Source organism: Jaculus jaculus, chromosome 15 (assembly GCF_020740685.1).
Source record: "Jaculus jaculus isolate mJacJac1 chromosome 15, mJacJac1.mat.Y.cur, whole genome shotgun sequence".
Classification (NCBI taxonomy): Eukaryota; Metazoa; Chordata; class Mammalia; order Rodentia; family Dipodidae; genus Jaculus; species Jaculus jaculus.
In genome coordinates this window covers 39493736-39509507 of record NC_059116.1, presented here as the reverse complement: position 1 = coordinate 39509507, position 15772 = coordinate 39493736, and the positions used below count along the sequence as shown (strand labels likewise).

At 38.2% G+C, this 15772-nt stretch overlaps 1 protein-coding gene across 1 annotated transcript in view; it reads left to right on the top strand.

Moving 5' to 3' along the window:
• The window catches only part of LOC123455054 (vomeronasal type-2 receptor 116-like), a 38614-nt gene that overhangs the window by 18020 nt on the left and 4822 nt on the right, over positions 1–15772 (top strand). Inside the window, exons 4-6 of the mRNA XM_045134741.1 lie at positions 11715–12000; positions 12369–13175; positions 15272–15499. Of these exons, the coding sequence (XP_044990676.1) occupies positions 11715–12000; positions 12369–13175; positions 15272–15499 (1321 nt within the window). The remainder of the gene's footprint in view (positions 1–11714; positions 12001–12368; positions 13176–15271; positions 15500–15772) is intronic.

The following is a 15772-nucleotide window of genomic DNA, read 5'->3' as shown; positions in this document are numbered from 1 at the left end:
TGATTATACTTTTTAAAATTCTTGTTTGGTGACTGAACATTGTAGCTTATTTGTTATAATTTGTGAACATTAAAGCAGGGGTGTAGTTTAACAGTGTCATATTCTAAGAGCCTGTGTGGTGAGTGATTGGATACTATGTCACATGGTGGAAGCTTGTGAGATACTGAAGTGATGCACTGGGGAAATTTCACACGCAGGCAGTGACGTCCCAACATACATTGTGGAATCTCAATGTTTCTATCATTTTCTTCTTTACATCCCTAAAGTGACATGAGTGTTTTGGTACACCACTTCCCTATGATCCTCTGGTCTTCTACATTCACAAAAGCACTAGATACCAAACCCTCAAATTGTGGATTGAAACCTCCCAGGCTCCGAGGCCAATAAAACCTTTCCTCTTTTTAAGATGTTTATCTCAAGTATTGTGTTTTAGTAGACAAATGCTTAAATTTATGAAATTTTAGGTGTTCACACTGATGTATATCATATTAGTATGTTTGCTTTAGAAAAACAGCAAAGGAATTCTAAAAATTTCCGTGTCTAAATTTAATCTTTTCCTGAAAAGCTGAGAAATGCTGATTGTTGATTGCTTTGCTTCTCACTTATTTTTGCTTTATATTTCTAACTTGTTTGTGTAATTACACTTTAGAATTTTGATTAAATTTTCATTATTGTTTGTGCATGTGTAATTGTAGATTTGCTCATGCTAATGTTTTTTGTGCCCTGCTTGCCTTCACCTTCCAAAATATTCTCTTGTCTCTGTCCCATAAAAACACATCAGATTCCAAAACCCCAAGTTACTAGAAGAGATGTGGACCATAGATTACATATGGACAACTTAAAAACACATTAAAACCCATTCAAACAAATGTACGCTCAATATGTTGATATATTGTTAATTAACATGGGATAAGTATTAGCAGGGATTCATTAATGAAATATATTTTCTACAGATCACAGATGCATGTAAATTGTAATGTCAAATATTTGTAATCCATTACTTCATAGCCTAAGATAGCAGGAATAAAATGAAGGAAGAGGAGGATGAGGAGGGAAAATAACTGTTACTGGAATTACCATTCACTTCAACAACCTTACAAGAGACAAGTGTTGGCACTATTGACACATATGCTGACAAGAGGAAAACAGAATGCAATATATAAAGAAACAGGGAAAAAAATTCATGTTACATAATACTTAAGACACTAAACACAGAAAACAAAGAAAGAATACTAAGAGCTACAAAAAAAAAATAAAATAAAATAAAACAGATCATCACTGAAAAGGTAAGCCCATCTGAGTACATCTGCTTCTCCAAATGGAATTTGGCATTGACTATTTCAAGTTTACAAAGACCATTGATGTCAATCCAAAATTTTGTACTGGCAAAATTAGTCCTCATTATAGAGATAAAATATCTTTCTATGGCAAATGCTGGCTTTATAAGTTTTTGAGAGTTAAGCCATGCCAACAGAGAAAACTGGAATGAATCCTTCATACTGCAGAGAACAAACATACACAAAACCCTACAGGAGGGAAGAAAATCAATGATCAAAATTGCAGCATACATAAAGCATATGAAGATAGGAAACTCAAAAGTCAAAAAGCCTTCAACTTAACTGGGATTAACTCATACCTATCAATTATAACCCTGATCATTACTAAACTCAGCTCCCCAATCAAAAGACACAAGTTAACAGGCTAAATCAGAAAACTGAATTCATCTATTTGCTATTTAAAAGAAACTCACATTTATAATTAAAGATAGGCACTAACTTAAGGAGAAAAAAATCAAAAAATGAAAATGGTAAACAATTATGTCCAGCTATATTACTATCTGACAAAATAGACTTTAAACAAGAGAGATAAAATTGACAATTTATACTTACTAAGGGAAAAATACTAGAGATTTTTACCATCATGAACATTTATGCACCAAACAAAACTGCACCAAAATTTTAGAGCAAAATTTATTTGGTATTAAACAAATAAATACAAACACAACAATAAATTGTCATTTTAATGCCACAACATAGTCAAGAGACAAAGCATTTAGCCAAAAACATAGAGAAGCAATGGAGATAAAGAACACCATAGATCAAATGGACTTAACAGACATTTATAGAATATTCCATCAAACATCAAAATCAGAAGCTCATGCAAATTTCTCTAAAGCAGATCCTACATTATGGCATAAAGCATGCCTCTACAAGATCAGGAAAATTTGCATAACACCGTGTATATCTGACTGAAATTAATGAAAGTAGAAATCAACAACAAGAGAAACAAAAACAAAATGCACCAACTCCTGGAGAGTTAACAATGCACTATTAAACAACAATATTAAAAAAATCAATGGTTTGAAAAACAATGATTTTAAAAAATCCTGAACAAAATGACAATGAATCACAACCAACCAAAACTTTTGGACTATAATGAGGACAGTCTGAAGAGGAAAACTGATACTTCTAAATGCCCATAATTTAAAATAGAGAAATCTAAATTAAATAATTTAAACATTCACATAAATACTTTCGAAGAACAAGAACAATTCAAATCCAAAATGCCAGACAAAAAGAAATAATCATAAATACAGAAACCTTTGAACTCATTTTTTAAAATAGTAATTTATTTGAGAGCAGCAGAGAAAAAGCGGGAGAAAAAGAGACAGAGAGGGAGAGAATGGGCTTGCCAGGGCCTCCAGCCATTGCACTCGAACTCCAGATGTGTGCACCCCTTTGTGCATCTGGCTAACGTGGGTCCTGGGGAATGGAGCCTCAAACCGGTGTCCTTAGTCTTCACAGGCAAGTGCTTAACCACTAAGCCATCTCTAAAGCTCTGAACTCATTTTTCATTTATTTATTTTTTTTTAATTTTTATTTATTTATTTGAGAGCAACAAACACAGAGAGAAAGACAGATACAGGGAGAGAGAGAAAATGGGCACGCCAGGGCTTCCAGCCTCTGCAAACGAACTCCAGACGCGTGCGCCCCCTTGTGCATCTGGCTAACGTGGGACCTGGGGAACCGAGCCTCAAACCCAGGTCCTTAGGCTTCACGGGCAAGCGCTTAACCGCTAAGCCATCTCTCCAGCCCTCATTTTTTAAACTGAAATATTGTGGAAGCTACTAGATGCTTCTTTAAAATATAAATAAGATTAATAAACTAATGGCTAAATTTATCAAAATAAAAGTAGAGAACATTATGAAAAGAGGTATTCCAATAAATACTAATGAAATAAGGAAAGTCATTAAGACTTATTTCAAAAACATATATTCAAAAAATAGAAAGATATAGAAAATAAGTAAATTTCTTGATTCCTATCACCTACCTAATCTGAGTTTAGAAGAGACAAAATGCATGAATTTAGGTATAACATGTAACAAGATTGAAATAAGTAATTAAAACCCTCTCAAGAGAAAAAGTTAAGGCCCAGATGTATTCTCCACTGAATTCTACCACATCCTCATTGAAGAATTAAAACCACTTCTTCTCAGATCATTTCCCACAATTAAAAAGGAAGGAAGGGCTGGAGAGTTAGCTTAGTGTTTCAGTGCTTACCTGTGAAGTCTAAGAACCCTGGTTCAAGGCTCAATTCCCCAGAACTCATGTAAGTCAGATACAAAAATGTGGCACATGCATCTGGAGTTTGTTTGCTGTGCATGAAGGTTCTGATGTGCCCATTCTCTCTCTCTCCTCTCTCTCTCTTTCTCAAGTAAATAAAATTCCAATTTAAAAAGGAGGGAATATTCCTTTACATCCTTTATGAAGCCAATATTATACTAATACCCAAAACAGACAGAAACACAAGAAAATTAAATTATAAACAATATCCCTCATGAAATTAGATGTGAAAATTATGAATAAAATTCTTGAGCCAGGCATGGTGGTGCATGCCTTTAATCCCAGTACTTGGGATGCAGAGGCAGGATGATCGCCATGAGTGTGAGGCCACCCTGAGACTACATAGTGCATTCCAGGTCAGCCTGGGCTACAGTGAGACCCTACCTGAAAAAAAAACAAATTGAATCCAACACATATCAAATGTATCATCCTCCTGATCAAGTAGGTTTCATCCCAAGAATACAGTAATTGTTAAACATATAGATAAACATAATAAATCACATAAATAGAGTTAAGACCAGAAATCACATGATTATTCCAAGAGATGCAAGGAAAGCCTTCAACAAAATGCAGAGTCAATAAACATCTAACCAGGGTCTTCAGTACCTTTAGCCATCAGAAAAATGAGAATTAAAGCTACCCTGATATTTTTCTCATACCCTTCAGAATAACAACTACCAAAAATCAAACAACAAAGTACTGGCAAAGGCATCAGAAAAGTACTCTCATTCACTGTTGATAGGAGTGTAAACTTGTACAATTCTAGAAATCAGGGTGGAAGTGCCTCAGACGTCTGAAAATAGGGCTGGAGAGATGGCTTAACAGTTAAGCGCTTGCCTGTGAAACCTAAGGACCCTGGTTCAAGGATCAATTCCCCAGGACCCACGTAAGCCAGATCATGTGGAGTTTGTTTTCAGTAGCTGGAGGCCCTAGTGCTCCCATTCTCTCTCTATCTCTCTCTCTCTCCCTCTCCCTCTCTGTCTCCCTCTTTCTCTCTAAGTCTGTCTGTCACTCTCAAATAAATACAAAAAATAAACAAAATGTCTGAAAATATACCCACCATTTGATCCAGGGATACCACTCCTGGGTACATACGCTAAAGACTGTGCTGTTTACCACAGTGATACTTGCTGAGCAATATATTTTGCTGCTCTTTTCACAATCGCTAAGAATTGGAATCTTCCCAGATGCCTACCTGTCGGCGGCCAGCCCTGGCTTGAAGGAGGGTCCCCAAAGACAGGTGTGAAAGGGAGCGGTGCAATAACGACTTGGAGTCAAGTTCTGGTGCAAGCTGACAGGCTAATGCCGAAGGCAGCTGAGTTTCTCCATCTCTTTTTCTCTGTTTCTCTTTTCCTCTGCTTTTCCCCTTGCTTTCTCTCTTTTATTCTTTTTCTCTTGTTTATTCTTTTTCTCTGCTGTAATAGCTCTTAGCTTCAGTTGTTTATTTTCTGATAATGTCATTTAAAAGCAAACTTCAAGAAAGGTACAGTTCCACAGAATTCATAGATATTTTTGCTATTTCTTTACATCAAACAATCCCATAAATTATTTACCTCAAGTATAGTCACCAGGCCCCTATAATGATGAACTATTTTCACACATTCTTCATGTATTTGTGGTCAAGCACTTGTGGTTTCCTGAGCTCCTACTTTCAATTACTACATTAAAGGTGAGAGACAGAACAACCACAAAATTGGGGTTCCCACCATTGACCCAATAAACACATTTATCCCCCATACATTTCTTTTGAATTTTCTTTTGATGTCTCTCCAACACTTAGACTTTGGTCCCCGGATTGAACTCTTTCTGACCTTGGTTGCTTTTCCTGTAGGGATTCTTGGTAAAGAGTCATAGTTTGCTGCAATTGCCACCATTCAGAAAAATTAGTCATAGAACAATTTTTGCATTGCTCCAGGAGGTTCACTGTTTCCTCCTCAGTGTACTGCACTCCATGACTGAATTTCCTTAAGGCCTTAGGAAAAATGATTATTTCTGACCCATTTTCTTCTTTTTCCAATTCTATGCCAGAACTTATTTCAGACACATAGACCAACACCTCCCTAGCATCAATTTTTGCTGGAAAAGTAAATTTAGAAATTAGTGCACCAAGCGAAAAACAGAAAAAGACAAACATTATACAGAAAACCATAGATATCTGTAGCACAGACAGCCAAAGATGTTTCTATAAAGGGGCCACATTGGACTCCAAGGAAGAGACAGCTGGGCTGGAACTGTGTCATTCAGCTCTTCAGCACTCAATTCCTCGTTATCCTGAAGTGGCATGCTTGCCATCTCTGGCACCTATAGGCTGATGAATGGATAATGAAAATGTATTACATAAACACAATGGAATGCTACCCAGCAGTAAGGAAAAATTCAACAGTGAAAATTGGAGGAAAATGCATGAACAAAATCATACTAAGCAAGGTTATAGGCTCAGAAAGAAAACCACACATTCTCTCCTAACATGGAACAAATTGAGTTGTGTATAAGTTGTAATAAGCATAAGAATTATTGGCAAGGAATTAGTGACACCACGAGAACAGGGAAGGAGGGAGGGATGAATGGAGGGGATACTAGAGAGAGAAGTGGAACAACAGAATCCAGGGGGTTAAAATCTTCAGAACAGTTGGGTAATGGATGTTTGGAATGTGGAAATATACAAAACTAATGATATCATTAATAAGTACTGTAGAAAGCATTCTCCTGGTTAGTTAATTAAAAGATATAATACTTAGTAAGAGGGGCAAGAGTAGTATGCGCTGAAGTACCACGGAGGGTGTGGAGAAAGCTTAACTTTAAATCTGTAAGTTTTGGTCATAAATCCCATATGGAGAACTGGGTTGCTCCACACAGTGAGCTGTTTGTCAGTGCAACCCACAAGCCCCCAGCCAAAAAAAAAAATTCAAGCTATTGCCAAACCACTTGTTTATACACCATATCTAAATGGTAAGACCTGATTGCTGAAGACACCACAGGTTGCAGTCACAGTATATGGAGAGATCATACAGAGATCAAACCAGAAGTGAGAAGGAAGGCAAATTCCTGATGGCTAGACCTAATAATGCTGGAAGGTTCTTTGTGAGCCGCTGGGTGACAGTGGTCACCAACAGCATGAACAAGCAGATCCTACCATAGGCAAAATAGCCAGCCAATGCAAGATGTACACACCAGTGTAGTAGTTGCACACAGCCTATGGGGGTAAACAAATGCTCTCTGGCTGGATCTGAGGTCTGTCCTGTGGAAGGGAGCTCATTCCTGCTTCTGAGAACCTAGTGCCTTTTGACCCTTCCTGATCTTATCCTTGGTTAGAAAACCTGCCTTATACATATGGAACAGATAGTGACAAAACTTAAAATTCATCAGTAGGTCACAGGGAAAAAAGCCAACTGTAGGCACAAGGCAAGCCATCTGTATTGTAACTGCCAGGTACAGGAGATAATACAGAGGAAAGTTAAAGGTATCTTAATTGGAAAATAAATGTCACAATTTTTTAATTAATTAAATTATTTATTTGAGAGCTAGAGAGAGAAAGAGGGAGAGAGAGAGAGATAAAGAGAGAGATGGAGGGACGGAGAAAATGTGCACACCAGGGCCTCCAGCCACTGCAAATCCATTCCAGATGAATGCACCTTCTTGTGCATCTGGCTAATGAGAGACCTGGAGAATTGAGCCTTGAACTGGGGTCCTTAGGCTTCACAGGTAAGCACTTAAATACTATGACATCTCTCCAGCCCACATCACAAATTTTTATACAGTAATCATTAATTTGGTCCTGATTTTCCTGTAGTTTGCTATTAAGAAAACAGCATCAACATGGTAGCTGGCATGTTTATCTATATGTTTAACAATTACTGCATCCTTGGGATGAAACCTACTTGATCAAGTGGATGACACATTTAATATGTTAGTGGATTCAATTGTCAAGAATTTTATTCATAACTTTCACATCTAAGTTCATGAAGGATATTGTTTATAATTTTCTTTTCTTGTGTTTCTGTCTGTTTTGCGTATTAGTATAATTTTGGCTTCATAAAGGATGTAAAGGGCTATTATCTCCATTTTTAATTTTAAGTTTATTTACTTCAGAGAGACAGGGAGACAAAGAGAGAGCAAGTGAGCGAGAGATAGAGAGAGAGAGAGAGATAGAGAGAGAGAGAGAGAGAGAGAGAGAGAGAGAATGGGCACATCAGAACCTCCAGCCACTGCAAACAACTCCAGATGCATGTGCTACCTTTGTGTATCTGACTTACATGGGCAATGGAGAATTGAGCCTTGAACCAGGGTTCTTAGGCTTCACAGGCAAGTACTTAAACAGTAAGTGTATTCTCTAGCCCTTTCTTCATTTCTAATTGTGGGAAATAATCTGAGAAGAAGTGGTTTTAATTCTTCAGTGAGGATGTGGTAGAATTTAGTAGAGAATACATCTGGGCCTGAACTTTTTTTCTTGGGAGGGTTTTAATTACTTTTTCAGTCTCATTACATGTTATACCTACATTCATGCATTTTGTGTCTTCTAAACTCAGATTAGGTGGGTGATATGAATCAAGAAATTTACTTATTTTCCATATCTTTCCATTTTTTTGGAATATATGTTTTTGAAGTATGTTTTAACATCTCTTCCTATTTCATTAGTATTTATTGTAATACCGTTTTCATAATGTTCACTATTTTTATTTTGATAAATTTGGCCATTAGTTTACTAATCATGTTTAAATTTTAAAGAATCATCTTCTATATCAACAATTTTTCAATTCAAAAAAATGAGTTCAAAGGTTTCTGTACTTACCATGATTATTACTTTTTGTCTGGTATTTTGGGTTGGAATTCTTCATATTTTTCAAAAGTATTCATGTGAATGGCTAAATTATTTATTTTTGATTACTCTATTTTAAAATATGGGCATTTAGAAATATCAGAGGGAGAGAGAGAGAGAGAGGGAGGCAGGAAGAGAATGTGTACTCCTGGGCCTCCAGCCACTGCAAATGAACTCCAGATGAATGCCCCTCCTTGTACATTTGGCTAACATGGGACCTGGGGAATTGAGCCTTGAACTGGGGTCCTTAGGCTTCACAGTCAAGTGCTTAACCACTAAGCCATCTCTCCAGCCAACATCACAAATTTTTATACAGTAATCATTAAATGAGTCCTGATTTTCCTGTAGTTTGCAATTAAGAAAACACCATCAACTTGGTCACTGGTATGCCAATATTTTTCCATTTTTCTCAAGAACGATAACTCCAGGATCAATCCATGGAAAAACTAATTATTTGCTCAGGACAATGTTCATTTTTATTATTAAAAAAATGAAGAATCCCCTACACCATCATATGGTAAAGATGTAATAATCTCATAAATGATTATCAGAATGGTAGCATTTACCATATTTACCTTCTCATTGAGGGGACAAAACACTAACTGGAACAAGGTTATGAAAGGAAAGGGTTTATTTTGGCACAAAGTTTTTAGAGGAAGTTTCAGTATGGTAGAGAAGCATATTAAATATTGATAGCCAGGCATCACATCAGCTGGGAGGAAGCAAGAGTGATGTAGCTAATACAAGTAAGAGAGGCTGGATGATAAATCCCATGGCCCACACAAGCCACACACCTCCTCTGGCAAGACTGTCCCTTAAAGGCTACACCAGCAGGACATTACCAGCACATTCGGCCACTTGCCCCATAGACTCATGGCCATCTCATGACTCCAAATGCATTCAGTCCAACATTAATAGTCCTCATCGTCTTTACAAGTGCAACACTGTTCAAAAGTCCAAAGTCTCATCAGGGACACAAGACCATATCTTAACTGTGAACCCAGTAAAATCAAAACAAAAATGACTCAGGCTCTCTGCACATCGTGCCTCGTGGCACAAAGGAAACATTCCCATTCACAAGAAAAGGAAAGGAAAGGAAGGGAAGGGAAGGGAAGGGAAGGGAAGGGAAGGGAAGGGAGGGGAGGGGAGGGGAGGGGAGGGGAGGGGAAGGGAGGGGAGGGAAGGAAAGAAAACGAGGAAAGACTAAGTAAAGACTGGACCAATGCTAGATCACAAATAAGTATAGATGGCCTGGAGAGATGGCTTAGCAGCTAAGGCCCTTGCCTTCATAGCCTAAGGACCCATGTTCAGCTCTGCACATCCCTGATAGGCCAGATGCACAAAATGAGGCAAGTACAAGGTTGCATATGCCCACTATGTGGCGAAAGGATCTGGAGTTTGATTGCTATGGATGAAGCTCTGGTGTTAAAATTCTCTCTTTCTCTCTCTCTCTTTCTCTTTCTCTCTTTCTCTCTCTCTCAAATGAAAAAAAAAATGCTTAAAAACTAAGCATAGAACTGTGTAGGGATGGATTAGTGGTTAAGGAGTTTGCCGACAAAGCCAAAGACCCAAGTTTGATTCGCCAGAACACATTTTAGCTAGATGCCCACAGGTATGCACGCATCTGGAGCTCATTTGCAGTGGCTGGAGGCCCTGGCATGCCCATTCTCTCTCACTCTCCCTCCCTCTTTCTCTGTCAAGTATAGATTTGGTACACACACACACACACACACACACACACACACACACACACGCACATTTAAATTTTCCTCCCTGGTATCTGAGTCATAAGATGAAATCCTCAGGGATCCAAAATACTTCTGCATCTCTGTCCCTACAGCTCTGTTGCTTGTAGCCAGGACAGGGTCTTCTTAACCAAGAAGATTCCTTTGTTGCCTGCATCTTCAAAATTATGGAGTCTCAGTTGTAACACATATCATGGGCTCATGGGTCTCCCTACAGCATCCTTTATCTTTCACTCATATTTTCTATCCTTAATGGCTTCTGAAACAATGGTATAAAACAATGCCACAAACTTCTGACATCCTAATGCTTCCAAAACCACTCCCAGTTGAGGAATACTAATAAGACTGACGATCCAATACCAAGGTGATTTTGAAGAACATTCATCTCCTTCAGGATTCTTCCTTCAGGCTCTTCCTTTGAAAAGAACCACCACTCTGTCTACTGTCAAGATGAGAACAACTTGCATATCCTCAACGATGTTAAACTTTTAAAAATATTTCAGCTAAAGGAGCCTAAAGCAGCCCACACAATCATCTATGCCAAACTCTATATCCTTCATATCCTTCTACTCTGTAATTTCCTCCATCAAACAATTGTCCATTACACTTAAATTCAACTTTGCTCAAATTTCTTGCCCATGTGTAGACTTCAGCCAGCCTCTCTACCATAATATCACACAAACTACTTCTAGCCCATTTTCCAAAAACATGCTGTTTTCACTCTAAAACCTCAAATGGTAAGCCTTCCAAGTTCACACTTTACTCTGTATTTAGGTTTTTCAAACACTTACTAGAATAGTCTGCCAAGCAATACTTCTAGCACTGCTTGTCTAGTCCAAGTTACATATTCTTCAATCTTCCTCCAGCAAACCAGTTCTAAAAGGCAAGAACTAGGTAGTCAGGATTATTTCACCAAAATCACTGCAATTCTCATTAACAATTTTTAGTAGCAGTTAACTTCTCCTTGCTGGGGCAAAAAGCCTGACAGGAAGCAGACTAGGAGAGTAAAGCATTTATTTCAGCTCCCTGGAACTTAAGAGAAATTATAAGGGGAAATTTCATAACAGTGTGGGCACATACCGAGAATAGACAGCATGAACTCACATCTTTCGACCTCAGCTGAAAGAAGCAGCAAGAATAAGCTAGCTTGTAATGTAAAGGGAGTGGACTATAAAAGCCAGACCCACCCAGAGTGACATACCTCCTCCAGCAAAGCTCCAACTACCAATGGTTTCACTAGCTAGAGATTGACTCTAAGACTTAATCATAAACACATGGGGATATAGAGAACATTTCACATTCATACCACCACAACAATGGGAATAAACTTATTTACAAAAGTTTTACTTTTATGAATTTTCAAATACTGGCTTCTAAAAATGTCATGTCTCCCCATCCTCATAATAGCAGGAGCATGTTCAACAAGAGAAGTTCAGGGAGAATGTCATTTGATACATAGTGTTCAGGGTGCTTGATTTGAAGCTTAAGATTGACACCTCATCCATGATGATGATTGTGCTTCCTTTTCAGATTGCCAATCACAAGGTTCCAGCATGTGCTGGCATTGATTTTTGCCTTGGAAGATGTTAACCATAGCTCCAATCTACTACATAATGTGTCACTGCAATTGCATCCCATTTCTAAGATTTGTCAGAGTTTTTCATTTTTTGTTAATAATAATGAATTGTCAAATCTCATGAAGGATTCTCCAAACTATATGTGTGAGCAGAAAGCATGTCAGATAGCACTTACAGGACCCTCTTGGGTAGGATCTGCCAGAATAGCACCACTCATGCAGCTCTATGTAAGGCCACAGGTGAGTGTATGTCAATAGGGGGAGTTGAAACCAAGTCTCTCAGTGGCATTCTCAAGTAACTAAGCACGTGGTTTATGCCTATGTTTATCATGATTTTAACTGAACTGAAAAACTCTCAGATTTGGTGGATTATTAACCTTTACCTGCTTGAAATAGAAAAGAAGAATAGGGTAAGAGGAAATGAGATTCTACAGAGGAATCACTGGTCAGTAATTTCCTATCAGGTCCTGGGAATTAGATATGACTGTGCTAAGAACATGAACAAGATTTTTGTCTATTTCATGTTAGTTTAAAATGTAAGCCAGAAGTTACCTTGTGCCTGACAAAATCCTATCCTTTTGTAGATTCCAATGTTCTGTTTCCTCTAGATTTCCTATGGACCATTTCATCCTACACTAAGTGACCGGAAGAAGTTTCCTTATCTTTATCAGGTGGCCCCCAAGGATACAAACCTTCCCCTTGCCATGGTCTCCTTGATGCTTCATTTCAGCTGGACATGGGTGGAGCTGTTCATCTCAGATGATGACCAAGGCTCTCAATTTCTCTCTACCTTGAGAGTAGAAATGCAAAGATATGGCATCTGTCTAGCATATGTGAATATGATCCCTATGAACGCAGATATAGCACTGACATTTTTTATATATATGCGTTATCCAATCTTCACATCATCGGCAAATGCTGTTGTCATTTATGGTAACATTAATCCTATTCTGGAAATGAGCTTTAGAAAATGGGAATGTTTAGGAGCATGGAGAATCTGGGTCACCACTTCACAGTGGGATGTCTTCCCATGTGAAGGAAACTTCATCCCTTACTCATACCGTTGGTCTTTCACTTTCGTACACCACCATGGTGAGATTTCTAGTTTAAAAACTTTTATCCAGACAATGAACTTTTCCAAATATACAGAAAACTTTTATTCTGTAAAAACAAGATGGGTGGAATTTAATTGTTCTCTCTCCAAATCATACTATGAAACACTGAACAACTATTCTTACAATCCTTCACTGGAGTGGTTTTCAAGGCACAGCTTTGACGTGGCCATGGATGAAGAGTTTTACAACATCTACAATGCTGTGTATGCTGTGGCCCATGCCCTCCATGAAATGATTCTTCAACAAGTAGATTCTCAGAGGATAGGAAATGATTTTATGAAATATGGTTCATGCACTCAGGTATAGTGTCTTAAAATCAGTGGTACTTACTTTCAACAAATGTGACATCCTCAATGTTGGCAAGACATGCTCACACCTATTTGTCTAGGATTCTTTATTTCAGTTACAAGGCTTTCTGTACTTTGTCACGTCCAAGCAAGTAAAACTCTCTGTGTGTGTACATCATGAAGAAGACTATGACTAAGGTTGCTAACAGACATCTCCTATAGGGAAGCTAAGACAGAAAGATTACTGTGGGTTTGAGGCAAGGCTAGGCTACAAAGGATAAGTTCCAGTTCACACTTGGCTAGTTAGAAACACTGCCCCAAAATTAAAAATAAATAAATAAAGTTAGTGGAAATCAAGGAAACTTTTAGTGACCTTGAATGTTATTGGAGAAAGATGACCTCAATATAATGCTTAAGTTTGGTGGTGTTGACCTGGAATTCAGTATGGTGTCTCAGGGTAGCCATCACACATAGTGATTCAAGTCATGGGCTTAAAGGCATACATTACCAGGGCTGGCAACGTTTTCATTACTTGAAATCTAAGCACAGATTTTACCATATAAACTATAAGTGAAGAGCTGATGAAACCATGTTCCTCAAGTAACAAGAACAAGGTGTATTGGTGGTGGAGGGGTTGTTTGTTTATTTAAAGCAGGGTCTCACTCTAGCCCAGACTGGTCTGGAAATAACTCTGTAACCCTAAGCTGGCCTGGGTATCACAGTCATCCTCCTAACTCAGCCTCCCAAAAGGAGGTGTTACAGGTCCAGAAAAGGCCTTGAACCCACACCCTGGGTTCATGTCTACTATTAACCAAAAGTAATGAGTGAAATAAGACTGAGAAGAGTAATTACTAAATTATTATATTTATTTAAAGAAGTACAGAAACAAGAGAAGGAAAATGACTGCTTGCATGTAGCTTGAGAGCCCACATGATGGCCCTGAAAAAGACACAGAAAGGAATGAAAGGAAAGTACAAAGAGCTCTTGCCATGTGGAGAGCGGGAGGGGGTAAAGAGTCCATGTGGAAAGTAGGTGTTAGGGGGACTAGCCTCAGCTCAGCCTAGCCAGGCCAACGCAAGGAGAAATTCAACATAAGTATTGTATGAATCACCAAGAAAAAGAGGTTTGTAACCTCACATACATCTGTTTATAAGCTTATAATGGTGGGCCCTACCTTCTGGCTAAGGTGAGCCAGAGAGACAGTAAGTGGTCTGGGGTAGGGGCTGTCTCAGGAAGAGGCGAGTCATGACACCATGTTTCAGGGGCTGAACTTCAAGAACTACAATGATAGGACTAGATTTAAATCCCAGGAGAAACTCCCTCCCAGTAGGGGTCCAGGCTTTGTGTGGAAAAACAGACCTAAGGAAGAGATGAGAAATCAGATCATGTCTTGATCTCTAGCAAAGTAGAAACTAGAAGGATAGGCCCAAAGAGATTCCTCCTTCTAACTTTCAGGTGCCCAGTTATCCTAGCTGCCTAACAAAGCTGCCTGACTCTCTCTCACTGGGACTAAAGATGTGTACTGACATGTCTGCTTCTAAAAACTGTTTTCAGAAATCTGGGAGAGAGTTTCCATAGTTGGCATAAAGTAGTTCTTCCAAAAGTAAATGTGTTCCCAATCTCCTTTTCATGTCTGAAGTTCTAAAAGCAACCAGAGACAATACAGATATTGATACTGATATTTATCACAGTGTATAGTCTACCTATTATTTCTTTAGCAACTGTTTTGTCATTTTTTGTAAGACAAACTATTATCGTTTTCTATTTTCCTTTGATTTTCAAGGTAGGGTTTCACTCCAGCCCCAGCTGACTTAGAATTTATGCTGTAATCTCAGGATGGCCTTGAACTCACAGTTATCCTCCTACTTCAGCTTCCTGAGTGCTGGGATTGAAAACATGTATTGCCACACCCAGCTAAGAAAGTAATATTATAAAAACCATAATGCTATTTTTAAATGATCTGTGTAAAGTCACGTATTTTATCAGTTTGTTTTCAGCAGTGAATGTGCATAGTAAGGAAGAACTATAAAATAAAGCGCATTCCCTACATCATGCATTCAGTCATGGCATATGGGCCTTTCCAGTCATGGAATAATGTGTATTTTTTAGGTACATGGTTTTCTGAAGAATGTTCTCTTTATTAACCCTATTGGAGGTGTAGTGAATATGAGCCCAAAAGGACAAGTAAGTGATGAGTATGATGTTCTCAACATTTGGAATTTCCCCCATGGTATTGATCTGAAGGTGAAAATGGGACAGTTTTCCCCACATTTTCCACATGGTCAGCAGTTGTATTTATCTGAAGACACGGCACAGTGGGCCACAGGAAGTAGACAGGTGGGTTGTCCTGTGGTGGTACTTTACACTAGACATTAATGGCTACACTCTTGTGGAATATGTGTCTCCTCATCATACACTGATTCCTAGATATATTTATAATTTTTTTAAATGTTTGATAACAACTGTAATTTTCATGAATTTGTTTCTATATGATTATATAAAGACATTATACAACATAGCAAAATTACTATGAACATCAAGCACTAAAAATATATTTTTCATGGTCCAATCATCTAACATTGTCTAGTTTGAGAGGAGGATCTTAGATTT